General features: G+C 40.7%; 2 protein-coding genes across 2 annotated transcripts; one reads left to right on the forward strand and one right to left on the reverse strand.

Annotated features, from left to right (window-relative positions):
• psmb2 (proteasome 20S subunit beta 2) lies at nucleotides 1-13,352 on the reverse strand. The gene is made up of 6 exons (XM_046058212.1): nucleotides 12,777-13,352; nucleotides 12,124-12,246; nucleotides 11,862-11,932; nucleotides 1,715-1,877; nucleotides 1,198-1,247; nucleotides 1-222 (listed from the first exon to the last, which is right to left on the reverse strand). The coding sequence occupies exons 1-6, from the start codon at nucleotides 12,865-12,867 to the stop codon at nucleotides 121-123; spliced, it is 600 nt and encodes a 199-aa protein (XP_045914168.1). The 5' UTR covers nucleotides 12,868-13,352; the 3' UTR covers nucleotides 1-120.
• Nucleotides 12,903-14,820, forward strand: cdca5 (cell division cycle associated 5). Its single transcript, XM_046058211.1, has one exon. The coding sequence runs from the start codon at nucleotides 13,133-13,135 to the stop codon at nucleotides 13,910-13,912; it is 780 nt and encodes a 259-aa protein (XP_045914167.1). The 5' UTR covers nucleotides 12,903-13,132; the 3' UTR covers nucleotides 13,913-14,820.
• The last annotated feature ends 7,216 nt before the right edge of the window (nucleotides 14,821-22,036 follow it).

Consider the following 22,036-nt stretch of genomic DNA (forward strand, 5'->3'; position numbering starts at 1 on the left):
TTGTATCTCAACTGTGTGTCACTTTTTATTGGAACAGAAAGAGCAAGGAGGTCAACGGTACAAAAAAAAAAAAAGAAAGCGAAACGAGGGCGTGAGGGTTGATAGTTAAGCAGTGAGCGGTCACTTGGCGCTAGAGGTGAGCTTCTCCAGGTCATGGATGCCCGTCTTGTCAATCAAACGAACGCTGAAGGAGGGAAGGTTCATGATGAAGCGCTTGTTCAGCTGGAAGAGAGAGAACGAGAGAAGACAGAGGAAGAAATATTAAGATCAAGGCACAAATAGCAGAAATATTTATGTGCAATCAAAAAAAGTGAACAAAAACGGAAAACAAAGCAGAGCAAGTAAAGTAGGATACGGACTATTAAGGCTAAAGTGGTTTTTGAGTCCCATTACTTGCCTGACTCATGAAACAGATACGCTTCCTTTTATCAAAATGCATCAATCCACAACGACTTCGAGACACCCCAGCACTCTGTCTTTTTTTTTTTTTTAATGTAAATGCTCCGTATTTGTATAGCGCCTTTCTAGTCTTTTCTACCACTCAAAGCGCTTTTACGCTACATCTGCATTCACCATTCACTCACATTCACTGGTGGAACAGCCACCAGGGGCCATTCGGGGTTCAGTATCTTGCCCAAGGACACTTCGACACGCAGCCTGGAGGAGCCGGGGATTGAACCACCGACCTTCTGATTAACGGGCAACCCGCTCTAGCTCCCGAGTCACAGCCACCCCTCTCTTAAAGCTCTGAGTACATTTTTTCCCCCCACTGGCTTGTATGGTCAAGCGGAATCGTCACAGACAGACGTTTAAAAATCACAAAAATCTCCAACTGTTTATATGTTGTGAGCTTATTAACAGTATTTGTAATGATTGGTCAATTTTCTATAACATCAATGACTCAAATAAAACACTGCTGCTTTCTTCCAGTGGAGCCTACATGAAAACTTTTGTTCAGTACAGTTTTATTAACACACATTACGCTTAAATAGTGCTTTTGTGCTGCTCACATCTTAGTTTTTATTTGGAATCCCAGTAAAAAGAGTAAATCCAGCACTGTGCCACTAAGCACACTGAGAAATGTTTGCAGAGCTAAGTTGCTATCTGAGAGCCTGCGCAACATAGCAAAGAATTCAAATAAGATGCTTGTTATTCTTAATCATACAAAAAGGGATACGCAAAACTTCCTGTACTCACTTCCTCGATGCACTTCCTCAACAGATCCACTGCCTCATCTCGGGTCAGATCTAGAACAGAAAAACAGGAGACAAATGAGAATGCTAAATGACAGAAAAAAGGTAACGACAGAGACGTAAATTACATTAAAATTAAGAGGGAAAACATTTTTATTTAGAAATTCAGTGTGGTATTGGGGAGAAAGTGCTCATGGGGAGCATGATGGCATGTGAAGAAGAAGAACAAGAAGAGCTAACAAAACTCAAACTGCTAACAAAAAAATTGTATGCTTGTACATCAGATTTATCAGGGATATTTTTACTGCAGCCCACAACAGAATTAACATTAAAATTGTTTCTACTGTGATCATTTAATTTAACAGAACCTCTGACAGTGACATGAGTCTGTACTGTGACCCAAGTGTAAATCAACTCCATAACCTCTGAAAGCTCTACAGCCTCGGATCATTTTCTGTATTTCTCGGTCAGGAACAGTAAAAAAAAAAAAAACCATGCACGAGGCATTTCTCTGCACTGACCAGGTCTGTAGTGCCGGTCAAGAATGGAGAGAGTGAGGTAGGCTCCATAGCCGTGTGCAGCAAAGGGGGCCTTGGCCAGGGAAGACAGGTAGTCCATGTAGTAGAGACCCGGGCCGTCTGTGTCATCGTAGCCCGCCAGCAGCAGGTTCACATGATATGGAGTCTGGATACAGAGGAGGGAGGGAGGATTAATATTCAGATAGAATAAGGGAAGAAGGGTTTCTACAAGGTGTTAGCCTGGGATGCACACTTATTATTTTGTTATGCACAGTGAATTGTCTTGGTATTGAAATGTGCTGTACAATACACTTGCCTTGCCTAATTTAATTCAATGTTACTGTTGGACACCGTTTGTTAAATCACCAGGAATGGGCTTATGATCACTTTTTTGATCGGAACCAATTGAAAAATGCAGATAAAAACAAAGCATTGCTTATTAACAGCTTTGAAAAACACATTAGCCTACTATTGGTTTCAGCTGTTATCCAAATAGCCTCTTTTTTATTTTTAAACTCATTATTTGCTTTTTGGTATATTTGGAGGTCTTCTTTTCAAGGCATTGGTCATTAAATGCAATGCTTTCAGTAAGTCATTGAACACTGTGTTGCATTCAACCAATACATGTGAGGAAAAAGCTAGCAAAATGCCCTTTGAGAAATGTTTGCCATCATTTGGTGGGTGTGTGTTTGAGGTGTAATTTACAAAACAGGAACACATACGAGCATCATGGTATTCTAAAACAGCCATCAGCACACCATGGAGCACCAACAGACATGATGTTCTTTGAGAGGTTCTCAGCGAACACACAGAACAGCCTTTTAGCCTCTACAGCGGCAACTGGTACTAACTCTCGACAAATCGTTCAAAACGCCACCATTCCTGTACATAAAACTTTTTTTTCTGCCTATTGGTCAGCAACAAGTACAACCATGGTTTCGGGCAGGAAAGGACCTTCTTCCATGTTAAGTAACAAGTCCTAACTCCAGAGTGAAATACAATGTTTTTCTTAAAGGCCTACTCCAGTAATATGCTGTAATAATGGAATAGAAGAATCCAAATCGATCAATCCATTACTCCAACTAGACTTGGATCATATTTTATTGTCTCACCGGTTATCTTAAACAAACACGCCTGTTCAAACGCACGGCTGGTCTTGGTCTGTATCCCTGCTAAAGCCTAGTTATTTTTGGAGCTTATTTTTGGAACGATTAATTGCCAAATACTTTGATAATTGAATAATTGGGCTGAGTCATTTTTTAATATTAAAAAAAAGTAAAAATTATCTGATTCCAGCTTCTTAAAAGAGATGTTTTTCTATTTTCTTTACTCCTCAATCACCGTAAACTGAATATATTTGGGTTGTGGACAAAACAAGACATTCAAATAGTGCTCAAATCTTGGGCTTTGGGAAACACTGATAAATTTTTCCCCATTTTTCTTGTATTTTAGAAGAAGATGATATATTTAATCCCACGAGGGATCCTCACTCTGTTATTATGTTAGTATTTTTACACACAGGTCCGAAAGTCACACACATGCACAGGAACCATAGCAACACACGGAGAGATGCGGTGCCTCAGTTAAGGGTTCAGGGGCTTGCTCAGGAGGTGAACTGGCATCTCTCCAGCTACTAGTCCACGCTCCGCAACTCTGGTCCGAGCAGGTTTCGAACCGGCGCCCCATATGGACCAAACAACTAATCGATTAATCGACAGATTCATTGACAATGAAAAATTAGTTGCAGCTCTGGTTATTTTTTCAGGCTTTGGCAAGCTACTCCAGAACCACAGAAGACATTATCCAGCTGTTTTAACTGGTATTCTGCATGAAACAATACCAATTGGTGAAGTGCACCTTTACTAGCCGCAGAATCTGAAGAAATCTAGACTCACCCAGCCTTGCAGACTGGACTTGTGCTAAGAGTAGTTTAATTGTCAGGCGGGATGATCTCTGAAATAGAACAGTTATTTCCTCTCTCTAATTAGAGGTGCCAACATTGCCATCAGTATATGTATGATTACAATAGTGAACCTTATCTCATAAGGTCAAAAGTCATTTCACAAGAGCAAAGTCATCTTACCACTTGAAAAGTACAAATTCTTATTCTCAATTTATTCCAGATAAACTGCTCCTAATTATTGGACGTTGATGGTTGAACTTGGCAGAGATGTGGAGCGACGCACGCGGCGGCAACATTAACACAGAGTAAACAGCGGTGAGAGAGAGAGAGGGAGAACAGGGAGGGGTAGCTGCTGGAGAGTGATGGAGGCAGAGGAAAGGTGAAAGGGCGTCACAGGACAGAGGAGGCGAGTGTGTTTGTGTACGTGTGTGTGTGTGGGGATCAGGGTGTCACTGGCAGTGTGACATCTGCTGGGAGTCAGCACCCCTGTTGCTCCCTCCCTCGCTTCCTCCCTCTTCATCCCTTCTTTAACTCCCTCACTCCTCCCCTCCCCTCCCCGCTTTCACCCTGTGCCCTGGAGTAGCGCCAGGGCTCATTAAAAACTTCTAAAGTCGTTTCTCTTGCCCCTTCCCCCCCCCCCCCCCCCCCTTTTTTTAAATTACATCTTTTACGCTTCCAGCCTATTCTCCCTTCTCTTCCTCCAAAACACTAATTTTCTCTCTTCGTTGTTGCGAGCCACTGTTCCCCCATTTAAAAAAAATCCCTTTAAAGCCAGACAATTTTGGGGATTTCAAAACAACTTATGGCCTAAATCCGTGTGGAGGTAGAAGCAGTGCAGTGTTTTTGATTAAAATGCAACAAGAAAATATAATATTGCATTCTCTGTCGTGCAGCGAGGCAAATATAATTCACATGACGCCAGGCGAGTTGTGATCCACACACCTGCCCTCTCATTTCAATTTCTCTCTCAGCCGACCTGCTTATTTCTGTGACTTGTGTGTTAGCACTACGTTTGCCACAAGGGCAATGATGATCATTATGCTCCCTGTGGAGTAGGCTTTAGTCTGTGTGTTAACGATGGTTTTTAAAATGCATACACACACATGTGAGAAAGACAAAGCATGTTTGTGAGTGTGCACAATGGGCGTGAATCTCAGGATGCATTATGTGTGTGTTTGCGCTTTAACTCCTCCGTGGGCCTGCGAACGCCCCAGTGGCGTCACCCCACCCACCAGACACCTGTCTCACTGGTTACAATGTAACAATAATATGGACTTGGCATCAAAATAACCTTCCCATCTCATGTCACCTTGGAGAGAACCAGGCACCTTGTTAACCCAGCCACCTGAACTCACACTCAGGTTCACATGCAATCAACACACACACACATTTTTTCATGTTTTATCCCCCCACTGCGACTCGTGCTCTCAGCCAAACAAGGCGACCGTTGTGCCAGCTTCACCTGTACATTGCTACCATTGCCTTTAGCACACACAAACCATCTCCACTAGGAATATTTGACATTTTGAAAAATATACTTATTTCAATTCTTGCTTAGAGTTAAACGACAAGATCGATGCCACTCTTGTGTCTGTACGGTAAAATGGAAGCCAGTGCACCAAAAATAATGATTAATCTGCCAATTATTTTCTCGATTAACCACTTCCAGTCTGAAACATGCCAGTTACCTTTTCCTACAGCCCAAGTGACATTTTTAAATTTACTATAATTTTAAGACTAAGAAAAGCAGCAAATTCTCACATTTAAGGAGCTGGAACCATCAAATGTTTGACATCTTTGCTTGAAAACTGAATTAATAATCAAACTAGTTGCATATGATCTTTCTCTCAATTGACTACTCGATTTAACTCGTGTTTTTCGCTGAGCTTTAGAAGTGCTGGTAGGTTTTGTTACCATTGGAAAGAGTCAGGCTAGCTGTTTCCCCGTTTCCACTCTTTGTGCTAAGCTAAGCTAACCGGCTGCAGCTTCATAGTTAGTGTACAGACATGAGAGTGGTTATCGATCCTCTCATTGAACTCTTGACAAAAAAAAAAAAAAAAAGAAAGAGAATATGCGTGTTTCCCAAAATGTCGCACTATTCCTTTAAGATTTCAGCAGTGAAGGATTCAGAGCAAAAACAGCTACAGTTGTGACAAATTAAGGTCAGACTGCTCAAAATCATCACAAACTCATCCCCAAATTCTCTTCTTCCACGTTCCAGCACTCCCTGCTTCCTTTCCTTCCTCCCACCACCTCCCTCCCTCCCCCTATTTTTGCACCCTGCCCCGGGGCATGTTCTCTTTATTGGCATTTCTCCTCAATCTGCTGTATTAATTGTTCATCTGTGCAGGAGCAGGGGAGCTGTGTGCAATATGGCGCCAGTAATTATTTGTGCCCATTGTGTGCCCGTGCTAAAAAATATCTTACAAACCCATATGGGACCAGCTGTAGATCACCACAGCACAGAGGCTAACTGTTGCTGTGGCCACCTGAAACCAGCTCAAACTTTATAGACAGACAAGATTTGACTTCACTATACTGCAGAGCAAACTTCCACGTATATACAAAAACTGACGACTTTAAGGCTTCTACAGTCTCCCCCCCAAAAATCAAATATGATATTTATAAACCATCTGCCTGCCTAGAGTTTGGCTGTATCAATTTAACCTCATGTTTCTGCTTCCTACACGTACAAATCCTGCTAAACCTTTTTGACTACCACACCCATTAAATATCAACTTTATCTATATTTATCTTCAATACACAATTTTTGCTAATATTACAGTCCATTAGACAGGAAGCTAAAGCAAATAGAAGCAGAGCAGATGCTGTGTTTCAATGCCCCTTAAACTTTGCAGTTGTTGTTTTGCTTTGTGGTGAATTTCATGTGTATCATTACTGATATGCATGCAGCAGAGTCGAGGCCTCAGGTGATTATGCTTACCGCTAGTTTTTTTTTTTCTTTGTCTCCTCTCTAAAGCTTGAGTGAATGCAGTACTCCAGAGGTTAGCAGAGTTGTTTTTCTGGACGGCGGTGCTAGTACAAAGTCGTATGCGAACAGGGTTTCGCTTACTCTGCGCCGACATGCTCTGCTGACTTTAGCTAACTACACCTCCCGGAGGTCTACAGCCACTGGAGTATGACATCTTTCAGACTAAAGGACTCGTCTGTAATTTATCCTGCAGGAATCAGAATTAACAATATACCACTGATTAATTTATCAGCCAGTGGATTTTAACCTAAGGGTCTGGACATGCCAGTGGGATCACATGATGATTTTTTTTGAGGGGGGGGGGGGTTCAGAAGCTGATTTAAGGATGGTAGGGGGAAAAAAAGAGAGAGAGAGATATGATATACAAAAGCAGATCATTATCTTGCCTTTCTGTCTGGGCTTAACTTTAATCTGCAATGATTTAATCAGATTAATTAAAAATAATTTCCAACATATGCAGCCAGTTCCCCAGACAAGTACTGAGCAGAGTCTTGGACTACAGGCAGTTTTTCAACAAATCTACATTACATTTTGTTTTAGTCAACAAATGGGCTTAATCTCTCTCTCAAAACAAAACAGCTTTTGGTGTCAAAATTAGTCTATGCTGCATATGGAAAAGTTTTGCTTTTAGAAGTTGTGGACCCTAACCCCTAACTGCACAACTGTTAAACCACTATCTGGAATGATCAGGATTATTAAAGTTGTGTAGCGCTGAAATGATTAGCCGAATCAATTGGCAGAAAATGTATCTCAAACTATTTTGATGACCTATTTTCTGTTCCAGTAATTTTTTAAAACCAAAATTCACAGATTCCAGATTCTCAAGTGTGAGTATTTGCTGCTTTTCTCTGTTCTCTTTGGGGTTTTAAGTCTTCGGTCAGACAAAACACAGACTTAAAAAAGGCGTGGAATTTAGATTTATTTCAAAAATGACACTAGGTAGATTAAAATGTAGACTGATCGATTATTAAAACCATTGATCGCAGCCATAAAGTAGTAATAGAGTAATTGTACTAAATGGGTTAACACTTACACTTTTGACACTTCTTCAAAGAGAATTACAGGACCCAAATAGACTCAAAATGCTTCCATCTCCTCCATAATTGTTTAAAAGTAGTAGTTGAACAATTTAAGACTTTAGCACATTCAAATGGACAACACACATTACATATTCTACATACTCGAGATGTTCTGGGGAAAAACACCATAAAAAAAAAAAAACCTGTTTATACAACATAATTTGCAAATGTCCATGTACTCTGGAGGCTGATGAAGAGCATAGCTGGAGGAAGGTGTGGGATGCAGAGGAGAAACTGCTACTGCTTCAGTTTTCTGAGCACTCCTGAGAACGCAGCATTAGTAAATCCAGCACTCATAAAACCAAATTCATAACCGTGAGGCACAAAAATAACGATACACTCGCAGCTTATGGCAAGACATGAATATAAATGTTATCCTCCACAACATGTACAACCTTGACAGAATAAAACGATCCTGATCCTATAGGCCCCGCTGTGTGCATGCATATTGTATCTGTGTGTATGCTGACTCCTACTCGTTCTCACACTCCAGTCTGTGGAGTGTTGTCTACTGGGCCTGGTGGTTCCCCCCTGGGACCCCCCCAACTCCTCCTCATCCTCCTGCTCTACCCCTATCCCCCGTTCGATGTGTCCCACATTCCCTTCCCTGCCACACTAATTGTTTTTTGTAATTATTTTCACCCTTCTGCTATTGTGACAGGCAGCGGCTGCACTACTCTTAACAAATTAGTGCAAGAGACACGATGCACGGATACGAGAATCAGAACTGACTTTAGCAGCGAGCGTTATGTTCAAAAACACATACGCCACCGTGTACTACAAGTTAAAACAAATGTAAAATATATAGGGTGGAAATAATTAGCCGATTGACTGATCAGTCTATAAAGAGAACATTTATTGGTAACTAATGGATTATAGATTTATGGTTTGAATCCATTTTTAAGCAAAAAATATCTTCTTCTAGCTTCTCAAATGTGATGATTTGCTGCTTTTCTGGTCCTTCTGTGATATCAAATTGAATATCTTTGGATTGTGGACTGCTGGTCAAGCTATTTGAGGACGTAATCTTTGGCTGCGGGGAACTATGATCGCATGAAAAGGAGAAAGAATGACGTGGTGAGGGGTTCTTGAAATTAATTGAAAACTGAATCTAAAAATTAACATGAAATAGGAAATTCCCCGAGCACAGCAACAACAATCATGTGCTGGTAGATAGCAGGATAAGTCTATGAAAAATCAAAAAACAAACTACTGCACACTGACGATTCTACCACTCTGACTTGCATTCAACTTAATATTATAGTCTTGTCCTTATGAGTGAACATATATTAGTTGTATTATTAATTGTAATCCTTACAACAATCTAAGCCACTCTATTTCAATGGGACTCTACAAGCTCCTGAGAAGGCATTGCACAGCGTGACGCATAGCGACAGTGCTATCAAATGCTAAAAACATAGCTTAGCGAGCTGTAGGCTACAAGCCGGATGGAAATGTGTGAGGGCTGTGGAGCATATCGCGAGATATCGCAGAAAGACAAGAACAGCAAATCTAATCATTTCTAAATGTGAATCCTTATGTTAACTTCAAAAGGTCCAAATGAGGAAAAATCAGCTACTCACGCTTTTCTCAGTTGGAAACCGTAGTCTTGTAGACCTAATTGTATGCAAGTCCAAGCACAACTCTTAAAGCTACAAAGAATATCCAGTGCGCCCATCTTCCAAACTTTTCACCACTCGTTCTGAACAGCGTATGCTGCATACTAATGACACATTTTTTTTAAATTAGTTGCTTAAAACTTATAAAATGCCTAAACAAGTACTTAACTCAGAGAGCAAGTCTCCAAGCTTGATGTGTTATACTGTATAAATGCACCCAAATCTAGTTCTTCTTGTGTACCTTCCACTGTACTGCCTGGTATAAACCATAGACTGTATATAAAAAGGTATAAACATGTATTTTGCTTCTGTGGGGCTCTCAGGTCTCTGCAAGGCCTCAAGGACTCACATAATAACGGCAATGACTTTTCAAGAGGTGTTCAGCATAAAAAAAGCTAGCCAACTAAAACAATAAATTAGACAATAAATTAGCTGGTTAACTTGCCTGGTTGTAAATCCAAGCTTAAACACGTAATGAGGAAAATCTCTGCACTGTTCATGGTTTGCTTGAGGTGAAATTTTGGTATTGAAGGTCAAAACCACAGTATTTTGATAATATGCCGAGAGCAACTGTGCAGGTAGTGTGGGGGACAGTCCTGCAGGCTCAGCTGTTGTCATGAAGTCTCATGGGAGAAACCCCCGTCATCATTCACAACAAGCTGACAAATGTACCTGGCTCTGTCAAAACGCATAAGCTTACATCAGCTGCTAATGCCACAAACACAGGTATAATTACAAGTGAGACTTAATTCCCACCTCAGTTTTAGAGTAATACTACATCTATAATACCACACTACAGCAATGTCACGTGTTAATATACTGTTTTAGCCAAGAAATAAATAATTCCAAGAAGCAATTAAAACACATTTTTGACATGAATGAGTAAACCCACCACATATGGTTACTGTCCCTGCCACTTGAAGTGAGTATTACTTGAACTTATGGGAATTAATTTGTGATTATATCATTGGTTCCCTAAAGCTAAATGAGATTGCAAATGCTAACAGAGGAATGTAATTAAGTTAAAATAGAAATTAAAATATTTATAGGTATGTTCACTCATTACGCCAAGATGAATATGCTTAATTCAGAGGGGTGACCACTGGTATGGGGGGATTAATTAGCTACTGAAAAACATCCAAAGATACTAGTGTTGAAAGTCTTTTGTTTAAGCACACAGTGAAAAATAAAAGTACACTAGAAGCATAAAAAGATGGAGCAAGTCAGAGAATACATGGCAACACAAAATTACACCAATGATGCGCCTTTGCAAATTGAATTTAGATTTAGAGACAACACAAGGCTGTATCGTCTTACTTGTTCAGTTTCACACAATCATATTTGACCATTTAGTACAGTAATTGTAGCAATTAAAAACAGAAATCCCAGTGGGTGGGTTGATCTGTGGCCGCTTGTGCAGCACATTATACAAAAACATGAGCGCGATCAGTGTTTTAAAAGCTGTTTACAATGCATCAAATTTTCAAATAAATCTGTTTCAAGATTTTAGAAAGCTCTGACAATATTTTGGTCCCATGCTGAATGGAGAAGGAGCACATACATGTAAATATGATTATAATAGTTTGTTGATAAACATTTTTTATTATGTAGGAAAATACATCATATTGGGAATCCTAATTGGCAGACACACAATATTAAATAAATCGCGATCGGGACATCCTTGTACTGTACACCAAAGAGTTAATTTTCTTAATCAGAAACTCTATAATGTTATTGGATAGCTGCTGTGAGGACCCCGAGTGGAGAACACTTTACAAAGTTGGCCCACAAAAACACTCTGTACATGTCTTTTACGTTATATAAAATGAAAATGTGCCCCTCAACTCAAACAATTATTTTGATTATTATAGTCACATCTCTCATCAAACCGTTCACTAAAACTGACACCATTTCCTGCAGGCATGAGAAAGCAATTCTCAAAAAATAAAGGTTACTACCACTGCTTTATGGGAAGCTGAGGGCCCTTTAATATTATGAAAATAAAAGACCAGTGCCAACAGGGACAAATGACTTCAAACAACAATTTCAAAACAAACACACAAATAAAAACTGAACACATTTATAATGGTTGAGTCAAATAATGTACACTAAAAGCATAAAAAGCTCCCTACACTTCAGGTCTCTTTATGCTTTGGCTATGCAAGCTTTGATGTTTACTCGTTTTAAAGCCACTGTTTATTTCATAAGCCAAAATGTAACATTACTGAGTAGGGGTATGAACCACACAAAACAATAGAGCTACATTTTTATAGTTTGTGAACATGAACTAGCCGAATACTAGTGTCTAGAGGGTGTTTAAGTGTGTCTTTATAAGACACTGATCTGTATTTGTCAACTCATGGCTTGAGCTGCCCATAGTGCTGGTTTGCCAGTCAGACATTTCCAGGACATTTCTCTTGGTAAAACTAGACAGACAGCTTAGAGCTCCTCTAGTTTAACAGGCCACTTAAATGTTGATAAGTATAACATCAATTATCTTGCATACTGTGTTGATTGATGTAAATGGATTAGTATTTGTGTGTATCATGATAGTTACCCTGCTCCGAAGGTAGTCTGCAAGATTCTTTCGTGTGAAGTTTGCTGCTGCTGCAGGACTGAGTTCGTAACCTAATGAAATAAGAAGCGCAAAAAATGTCACCAGATACACAAAGTTTTAGGTATGTGCTTCTTCAGCAAATACAGTTTACTTTCAAATATGAGATCACTGTCAATGACTTAACAGTTTTGAGTTAACTGGAGACTTCTGGGAGAAAAAAATTAGAGTTAAACAACACGATAATCATCTTAGAGGTCCTTACCGTTCCTCATTTTGTAGAGCTGAACATTCTTCTGGATGTACTCTGCAAACTGTACAGTGTCTCCCGCTTCTCCGACACACAGCATCAAAATCTTCTCACTTAGTTTGAACATCTTGTCATAGTCTGAAAAACAGACAGTTTATTATCATTGTGTTCAGAAATGATTCAAGTGAACGTGAGTGAGCAACGTTAGATCAGTTTCACTTTCACTGTCAGACGCCTGCCTGAGCAGCTTATGCTAACCTTGCTAGCTTTAGTTTGACTTTCAAAAACGTAGAATAGTTCTGATTAACTCAAAGCAGTACGTGACAATGATGTAATACATGCCGTTAGCGGTTATATAGAGAAGATTTTCCAAACTATTCAAAAACAGAATGAGAAAGATGTTTCCGCTACTTTAATTTATCGTAGCTACGTTTAGCTTTGCTAGCTTAAGTAACGTTAACATTCAAAATATGTGGTTAAATTGTTGTAACAGGGGAGGTTAAACACTACACATCAATATACCGTCAGATGAAAATACTTCAAACATTATTTATCAGTAGCACAAGCCGGTTTTAATGTGAAAAATAACTATGAAAACAGGTCGGTTAGCAGGTCAAGTTAAAATCAACCGGCTGAATGGCTAACGCTAAGCTAACGCGTTGTCATACCATGTTTCATCTGAATGATGCTGCTGGCTGCAATGTTATCTGCGGCGACGAGGACGAAATCAGGTCCCTGTATCCCGATTAAATATTCCATTTTGTGTATAACAGGTATGAGCTGAAAGATTTATATAATAATCTGAAATAGCAGACGTCTCGTAGCCTTGACTGTGCAGATTACACAGCAAAAGTTGAGATAAGTGGCGCAGACTGTTGTCGTCACCGGAAAACGCCGCTGTGGTGATTTCTACGCGACGCGGGCGGGCAATTTGAACGGACTGCTGCTGTTGTTGTGAGTCTAATCTGCCGATTGTAAAGTAAACCCGGGTGAGAACGGGTTGTTTCGCCTGGATACGGTCAGCATGAACGACGGGAAGCTTCAAAACATCATGGCGGAGTCTAATAACCTTAACGGCTCGCAGCGAAGACGGTCAGCACGGTTGAGTTCTCCTCCTCAGGCTAACGTAAAGACTGACAACAAAATGGCGCGGCCCTCGGTCGCTGTTAAACGCTCCATCACTGTGAGGAAAATTGCACCCAGAAAAACAGTCGCACCGTCGGCGCACAACAAGGAGAACACGCCGAAGCGGGCGGTGTCTGAAGGCAACCAGAAGAATAAGCTTAAGGTCTCCACCCCGGGTCATGTCCCGGGCCCCGGTGGCTCCTCCTCGGCCAAGAAGAAGAAGGCCGCTATGCCCTCACCGATCCTCCCCTCCTCACCGCCGCCCCCTACTAATCCTCAGCAGCCGGCAGCGGACCCAGAGGACGCGGTGTGGTCGCAGAAAGTGCGCCGGTCCTACAGCCGGCTGAGCGACAAGTCCGACTCGCGAGAGACCTTTTTCGGCTTCGAGAAGCTGAAGACCCCCGAGGTGTTCCGGAGAGTCGAGCAATCCAAGACAGGACTGGATTTGTCTGCTGTATCCTTGTCTGGTCTGAACTCATTCACATCTTTGCTTGAGGCGGAAGAGCGCGGTCCAGCTTTCCCCGAGCCGGACCTAAACATCCCTGGTGTGGCTGTCGTGAAAGAGAAGAGGAGGAGGAAGAAGGTCCAGCACATTGACGCCACAGAGCTGGACGCAATGGCTGCCAAGATGAACGCTGAGTTTGAGGAGGCAGAGGTGTTTGAGCTGGTCGTGGAGTGAATATTGTGACTGAAAGACTGAAGGAATCGCTTATAGCATGTTATTTTTTCATCACTGACATGCTGCAAAACACTGACTCTGCGAGCACAACACTTACCTGTGTGTTTTTTGTATATTCCCAGCTCTATATATTGTGTACTTTGTTTCTTTGGAGTTTCCTATGTTTGGCTGTTCATTTGAATGCTCTTAATATGGTTGTTCAGGTCATTATGTGGTGGTGTAATGGCATAGTATAGTCACATGTGAGTTTCAAAATAACCAGTATGTTAGTTAGACAAGTAAAACCTAAAGCATGTTCTTTGTTTTGGTTATTATGGAAACAGTTTTTTAATCAAACAGATTGTGTTTCCTGTGATCAGATACCTTATATTTGTTATGTTAAAGGTCCAACTTGGAATGGCAAAACTGCATTTTGAACTTTATTAATAGACTTTTCGGTCACAAACTTGTTGTTTGTGCACATGATGCATAGAAGGAAAATATGTGACAGATTAATATGTATGTAATTACATGTGGAAGCTGAGTAGATTGTAAACTTTGAAACATTATTTTCAGTAATGGTAGGATCTGAGAGCTATAAAGGGGTTGGATCAGGAAGAAATTGACTACTAGGCGGAAGTGACATTTTGTTTTTCTTCATTTACAATATTTGAATCTGTGACAAACATCAGAAACATGGGCAGCAGTTCAGAGATCTATAGCCAGGATACTACCATTAAATAATGTTTTACATCCACATTTAATTGAAATAAAAGTTCAGAATAAGACTGTAAAACAGCACCTATCGATGTTGTTCTTGGGCTATAAAGTTCATTCTGCATCTGTCCTTTCTTAAACATAAAAGAAAATACATTTTTATTTTTGCTTTCTTGTAAATGTAAATAAATACTTTAATTATATCACCAGAATAGCCAGATGACTTGAGGTTCTTTCAGTCACAATATTGTCTGTTTTAAAGAAAGCCTTTATTCAGCCAAGACAGCACATTTGGAGATTTTGTCTGTGTTTGTTAGTGATAGTTTTAATAATGTCAGCTTGAATGATAGCACAAATGGCGTTCATTCATTTGAAAATTCCACGCAGTGTTTGTAAAAAGGGGCCCAAATAGCCAAATGTCTGCTCAATCAGGGCTCAGCAATATTACCATCTAAGTGGAAGGTCAATCTTGTTAAAGCATTGTGTGTGTGTGTGTGTTTTGATATTTAAGCAAAATCTCAGGTTATATCCAAGTTTACACCATGACACACCAGCTGCCGTTAAAAATCAGATTATGTAATCAGCAAACACTATTTAGAGCTATAAAAATGGGACTGCACCGGCAATTTTTGCAGGCTGATGGCATGTGTTGCTAATCATATTAACCTGCACGGCCTAAAAAGGTTAGGTATGTAGGTAATAATGTTGGCTAACAACAATCCTACACACAGCATTGGTCCCCAGTGATTATGACGAGACAGACAGAATGAGCGGGCGATCTGTCTGGATTTAATGAGAGTGGTGGACAGGTAAAGCGTTTTATCCCCTAGCGTCCTTTAAAGGTGTAAATGGATATGTTGCATAATGTGTACTAACAAGGGGGGGAGGGGGGGGGCTGTTATCAACCTGCATGCCTGCCTCTAACTGTGCAGCCTTCTATCGTAGATAAACTGAATGGATTGATGATCTGTTTGGCTTTAGATGACTGAGCATTTAAATGTTTTTACAGCTGATACAGACAGAAAAATCTGAATAATTGACCGAGAAAAACACCACAATTGCAGATGTTTCTATAAAGGCCAGAAGAGGTCATTGAGTCATTTCATGAACATGGAAAATGATGTGAAGCATGTGTTATTATGGCCCACATAATCGCCAGATTCAACCCGACTGAATATGGCAGATTTTGAACCAGCGTGACCGACAGCCTTCTCCACCAGGATTATCAAAACACCAAATTGAGGACATCTTTAGGAGAATCATGTTAATCCCTAAAGAGACCCAGAAAATGTTTGTTAAGGAGCACTATCAGCTGATTTGGAGACTTGCAGTGGCCCGACACTGACTGTAAGTTGATTATTCCTTTAATCAGCTTGCAAAGTTTCGAGAACCAGCAGCATAGGTCAGAGCACTCTCTTCTAACCAGCCAAATTCCTGCTTACAGGTCCGACTTGCCACTCCGGTAGTTTCACTGACTGATTATTCAAAATGAATCGTAAAACAAAAATGGTCACATCAACATTTTACCATTACAAAACAAAAATACATGATTTGTATTTAAGAGTAGAGTTTCTTAAGATGTTATAATGCAGTGGGTCCAATCTTTCTCATGTCAAGGATCCCTAAAATGGCACAAATTAGACTACGGGACCCCATTTTAAAAGATTTTGGCCCAGGATTGCCCGTCTGATAGGATTTGGGCTTTTAGATGTTTTATTACAGAAAGTGTAAGTGTTCTGTCACTGTGTAACATTTGTATGGAATTATAGTGAAAATAAATTATTCTCCTTTCTGCTGGGACCCCTCTGGAACCCCCTCAAGGACCCCCCTTTGAGAACCACTGTTATAGTGTAATCCAAACATTACACTATAAACATTATACACTACTACTTTTGGTTGAAAAGACCAAATGCTTGGATTTGTACTCTTCTTTAGACTAATTTAACAAAGAAATATAGGGCTAGTTGGTTTTAGACAACATTTTACATTTGACAAGTTTGGCTTCTGTTGTGAAATAAAAAATACAGATATTCCACAAAGAAAGCTATCAAAAAAGTATTGTTTTGGTATCTGATAATACTCGACAGTAGTACTAAACATTTCAACCCATGCCCAGCCCTATAGGAGCAACATAATTGCTCTTCTAGAGAGAGGAAATTCTCTTTCTCACTTCTCTATTCTCTTGCTACCATTCAAAGAGTCAAGTCTGTCTTGCTACAAGATTTGGGAGACGCTTGGTTCCTGCTGGTGTTGAAGTATTCAGTAAATCACTTATCATGATACTGTATAAGCCAAGATGCTCTTTACCTGAGCCCTTAAAATAATTGCTGTTGTTATAGTGCCCGATTAAAACACAGTCAGACCTGCCACAGCTTTCACAGCAATACAGCATTAGGTGGAATCATGATAAATAAACCCTGAAGATCTTTATTTAAATTTAAAAGAAGGAATCCACAGCACTGCAGAGGATGCTGTCTTCACCTGTTATACCAACCTTGGAAAAACACATCTCTGAATGAGCTATGAAGCCGGTTATGTACATCTGCTGAGAGCACGTACACGAGCTGATAGCATTTGTGAGTGTGTCTGAGAAAGAGACACATAGAGAGATAATGAGTGTGTGTGTGTGTGTGTGTGTGTGTGTGTGTGTGTGTTTGAGTGTGCAGCAGCGAACGAGTAAATCCACAATTTGCTCACGCATTTTAGGGTGTGCAAAGCGTGCTCTGTTTTCTTCCTCAGGTGCCATTTCATGTTCATACCCTTCATTTGGCATTTCAGCTCCCTGGGAGAGGAGACTTTTTTTTTTTTTTTTTGCAGAGCACAACACATGATGGCTTTGTATATTTTTAACAAGGTATTCATGTCTGCTTGTCACTACAACTGAAAGTTACAAACAGAGTGAAGTAGGAGGGTGTTTTGTGAGCTGTCACTGCCAGAAACAGTTATTGATTTACAACGCTGCTGCTGCTGCTGCTGCTTCTGCTGACTTTTTTGCTTTTGAGTCTGTTCATGCTGATTTTTGGGAGGTTGGATATTTTACACTCATATTCATGTGTTTTTTTTCCCCCCTTCTTTCCTCTCCTCTGTTACTCCCACCCTCACACACACACATTTCACTCACGGCAGTTGTCGCTGGTTCAGCTTGACTGCTTCGTTAGGGCTCATCATTTGCATTCAGATTAATTATCTAATTACCGACAAATGTCCGGCGGCCACCCCACACTCCGGCTCGTCAGCTCTCAGCCTGTAATTATTTTAATCATTTACTTTCATCTGGAGCGTTCCTGCCATACTCCTGTGTTTAGAGGCCATTCTTAATTACCCTGCCAAGACACTCTTTTCATGAGAGGGAGGTAGGGAGGAGAGGGGTTGGTTTGAGGGAGAAGAGAGCAATTGGGTGAGGGAACATGTGTGTGTGTGTGTGTGTGTGTGTGTGTGTGTGTGTGTGTGTGTGTGTGTGAAAGACCAATGGGGACATGATCCAGAGGCTTTGACAGCACAGAGGAAGCTCCCTTCTCTGCTGGATGCTCTTTCCTCTCTCTTCTTTTCTGTCTCTCTCTCTCTCTCTCTCTCTCTCTCTCTCTCTCTCTCCCTACGTACACACACCCACACTCCCCCACCCCCCCAACCAACTTCCTCATCTCTCCTCTCACCCACCCTTTCACCCCCTCCTCCACGCCCCACTTCCCCCCGTTATACTTCCTCCCTTTTTCCCTTTATCGCAAGCACACACAGGAATCGCCCGTGGGCTTCAGTGCTCTGACTGCTAATACACTGACACACACTTACACACACTACACAACTCACACACACACACACACACAACACACATAGAAACAGGCAGACAACAGAGTCATGCGCCCTGTTTGTGGCACTCATCAGGATGCACACATCTTTCCACTATCTGCCTGGAAAATCTATACTCCTCTCTCAGCTCGTCTGTCTGTTTCTGTCTCTTTCTCTGTCTCCCACCATCCCTCCATCCGTCAGACCTGCATGGCTGCACACTCCACATGTCTATCCACTGCCTTTCCATCCCTATTCCTTCTCTCCTCATCCCAGTATTTGGACAGCCTCACGTCAGGCCCGCTGCTCCCTGTCCTCGGTGAGGGACAACGGGGTCATCTCTCTTTCTCCCCCCGTGTGACCGCTCCATAATGATGCTCTCACTCAACCCCTTAAGCCACTCACCCCTCTCTCCCTGACTGCTCTTGTGAAGAAAAGCGAGAGTGAGGGAGAATGAGAGAGAGAGATACAAGCTCTGTAATTGGGCTCTTGAATATTTAAGTGACTGGGGATGAAAGTTTAATGAAAAGATGATTATCTACCAGTTTATCACACCACTGTTTCATATTTCATTTTCATATTTTTGTTCCGAGCTGCATTGTCCGTTTTGGCAGCTGTGGATACAGAGTTTATGATCCAGTGTGTGCTGGAAACTACTGAGCAAGAAGGAGGAGAAGATGTGAAGAAGCAGAAATGTTAAAACCATGATACACAGGAGACACTTTAAGGAGAGGAAGATGGGACATTCTGTCAACACTTAGGAGTGTTCTTTATGCCTCTCTTTTCATGGGATTTCGTCACAATGACCGTCGTTCTTTTTGCTAAAAGCATTGAACTCTAATTTGCATTATCAAACCATTATCCATGTTGGCAGTACTGAGATTTGACCCAGTGTGTGTTGGAAAATACTGGGCAGATAGAGCAAAATATGCAAAGAAGGTTTTTGTCAACACCTTGGAACTTTTTTTGACTTTGTTGATTTGCTCATATTAATAATTAGGTTTTTTTTCTTCTACTAAGAGCAATGTTGTTAACATATTTGTCACATGAACTGATGTCATGAGGCTATTCTTGTTGCTGGGAGCAGCGTCCATTTTGGCAGCAGTAGACACAGTTATGATCCAGTAAATGTTATAGTGAGCAAAATGAGGATAAGATGCAAGGAAGAGCAATGTTAAGCCATGATACAGAGGAGACACTTTTGTCAACACTTAGTGTCAAACTGTGTCTTTGATTTCTTGTATTGTGCCATTAATAACTTTCATGGGGCCAAATTCTTGCTCCTGCATTGTACATTTTGGTTATTGTTTGTTTAGTTATAATCTAGTGCTTGTTGGAAAGAACCAAGTAAACATTTGAAAGAATGTTAAGGCCACAACACAAGGGAGACACATTAAGCAGAGACCCAGATTCTCTCTAATTTCTCACTTTCATTTGTGTGTGTTTTGTGTTGATTTGGTCACACTAACCACCATTTTGTTACGCTAAGAGCAATGTCACTCACACATGGTCCCATGTATCGATGTCGTGATACTAGACTTGTTTGTAGCTGCATTGCATATTTTTGGCAGCTGTGAGTGAGTTAGAATCCAGTGTGTGTTGGAAAAGTCTATGCAGAAATGGGAAGAAGTGAAATATTTAGGCAGAGCAGACATGAAGCGAGACTATGTAACTTTTGGCCCCTCCACCAGTCAGTCAGAACTGAAGAAGCCCCTCAGATGAGAGGAAACGTCTTCAGGCTTCTGCTAAGTCCGGATGCCCTTAACTTGAACATTCGTTGGATAACTATGACCTGGATGACTGAGAATTTTCACAGACATAATGTGTGTACATAGTTTAAGTGGATAAGAGTCATAAAGTCAGTGAATTGACTTAGTAAAGCTAGATACAAAAACCAAGCACTAGCCTATCTGTTTAAAGTTAGCTAACATTAGCTAACATAATCTACCGGTCATATCAGGTCAAGTGAGACTGCAGCAGCAAAACCATTAAACGTTAATGTTTTATTTTTCATGAATTCAACATTTCATTAGTTAGAGGAAGAAGTTATTTATTCTTTCAAAAGTTACACAGTCTCACTCAATTGCAGATGGGAAATTTCAGTTATTTTCATATGTTTCATATTTGTCAAGCTTGCATGCTTGTTATCCCAGGATTTTTAAAAACACAAAGATCACCACTCCTCCAATGCGCCCTGCAACACTTTCAAATAAAAACAAAGAAAAAAGAAGATTTTTGTATATTTCCCTTTTATATTTATTAAGTTAACTGTTAATTTATACTTGCTGTAAATCGTATTTCCCAACACATCGAGATGGTGTCTCAAAACCTTCTTCACACTGCCAGGAATAATAATTGAGTGCTTAAAATACTCAAGGTTTAACATATGAAGTCTTTAAAGTACCCGCCATTTGTACATAATATAATGACTGTGACCCCTTCCTTCCAAATTCACAAGAAATAAAATAAGACAAATTAAAACATACAGAGGACATTACCTCAGTGTCATTAGTGGCCACCTTCACTAATTGTTATCATGAGAATATATTATTGATTATTTTGTGCTGTGAATAAATTCTTTTTTGCCTTCTTTGCATACACAAACATACAAGCATTAAATTTCTATGTTTAGATAATAATTAAGGGGTAAATTCAGTGCCAATACTTTGGCATCAGATTGTGACTTAACTCTCTGATTTCATCCCAATCTGTTGGCTGTGCGTCACCTCTAGTAACACAATTCAATAAAAGGCACAAGGACACTCTTTCCTTTATTTCATCATGTGGGATAAACAGCCGGCTGTTTGTTATTCATTCTCATTATTCATAATGGTGGGGACATTAATCCCTTTTTGCTTGAAGATGGTGTGAAAAAGCAGCATTGTCCCACTCTGACGTGTAGCACTTTCGCCAAACCCCAGTGGAATAACAGAGACTGCAGAGTTTTGAGGGGGATTATGTCGCGGACCCACACATAGCCTTAGGCCATAGTTTGGAAGGGGACACAGTTTGGACGGCAGAGATTAGAGACCAAGGTATGGTGCAAAGCTGCCATTTCCAGGCATAGACACTGCCTACGTGGGTCAGCATGGGGGACAACTATCTCCTTTGATGAATGAATTCTGGTAATAATACGCAGACTTAAATGCATGAAAATTAAGATAAGATGTGATGCTCCCACAAGAGGCCACATGAGAAAAGATTAGTTTGTGAATTTAGGTGGCGTACAATTTGCATTCTTGGTGTTATTTGATTAAATTATTGGCAAAGTTGCAGAGATAAATTCATGAGTTGCATTATTAAACAGCTTCAGCTTCATCTACAGCCCACCATATGTTGATGTTCACAAACCTGAAATCCAATAACCTGTATGAGAGAAGCCTCTGGGGACTAAATGGAGACGGAGTTAAGGAGTGTGTTAACCCTGCCTTATGAGTTGCTTGGCATTCATTAAGTCCCATAAAACTCCCTGAAAAATGTGGGATCTGTACCGCTCTTGTTGCTTATCAGTTTAATCCACAATTTCACGGCGCAGAGGCGGGGACGACCCCGGCCTCTTGTCGCTTTTGTGGACGGGGTGTCACCGTTTAGCCCTATCTCTGCTGGCTTGAAGGTGGGAGGGAAACCTGGGAGACCAGCTCC

Source organism: Micropterus dolomieu, linkage group LG09 (assembly GCF_021292245.1).
Source record: "Micropterus dolomieu isolate WLL.071019.BEF.003 ecotype Adirondacks linkage group LG09, ASM2129224v1, whole genome shotgun sequence".
Classification (NCBI taxonomy): domain Eukaryota; kingdom Metazoa; phylum Chordata; class Actinopteri; order Centrarchiformes; family Centrarchidae; genus Micropterus; species Micropterus dolomieu.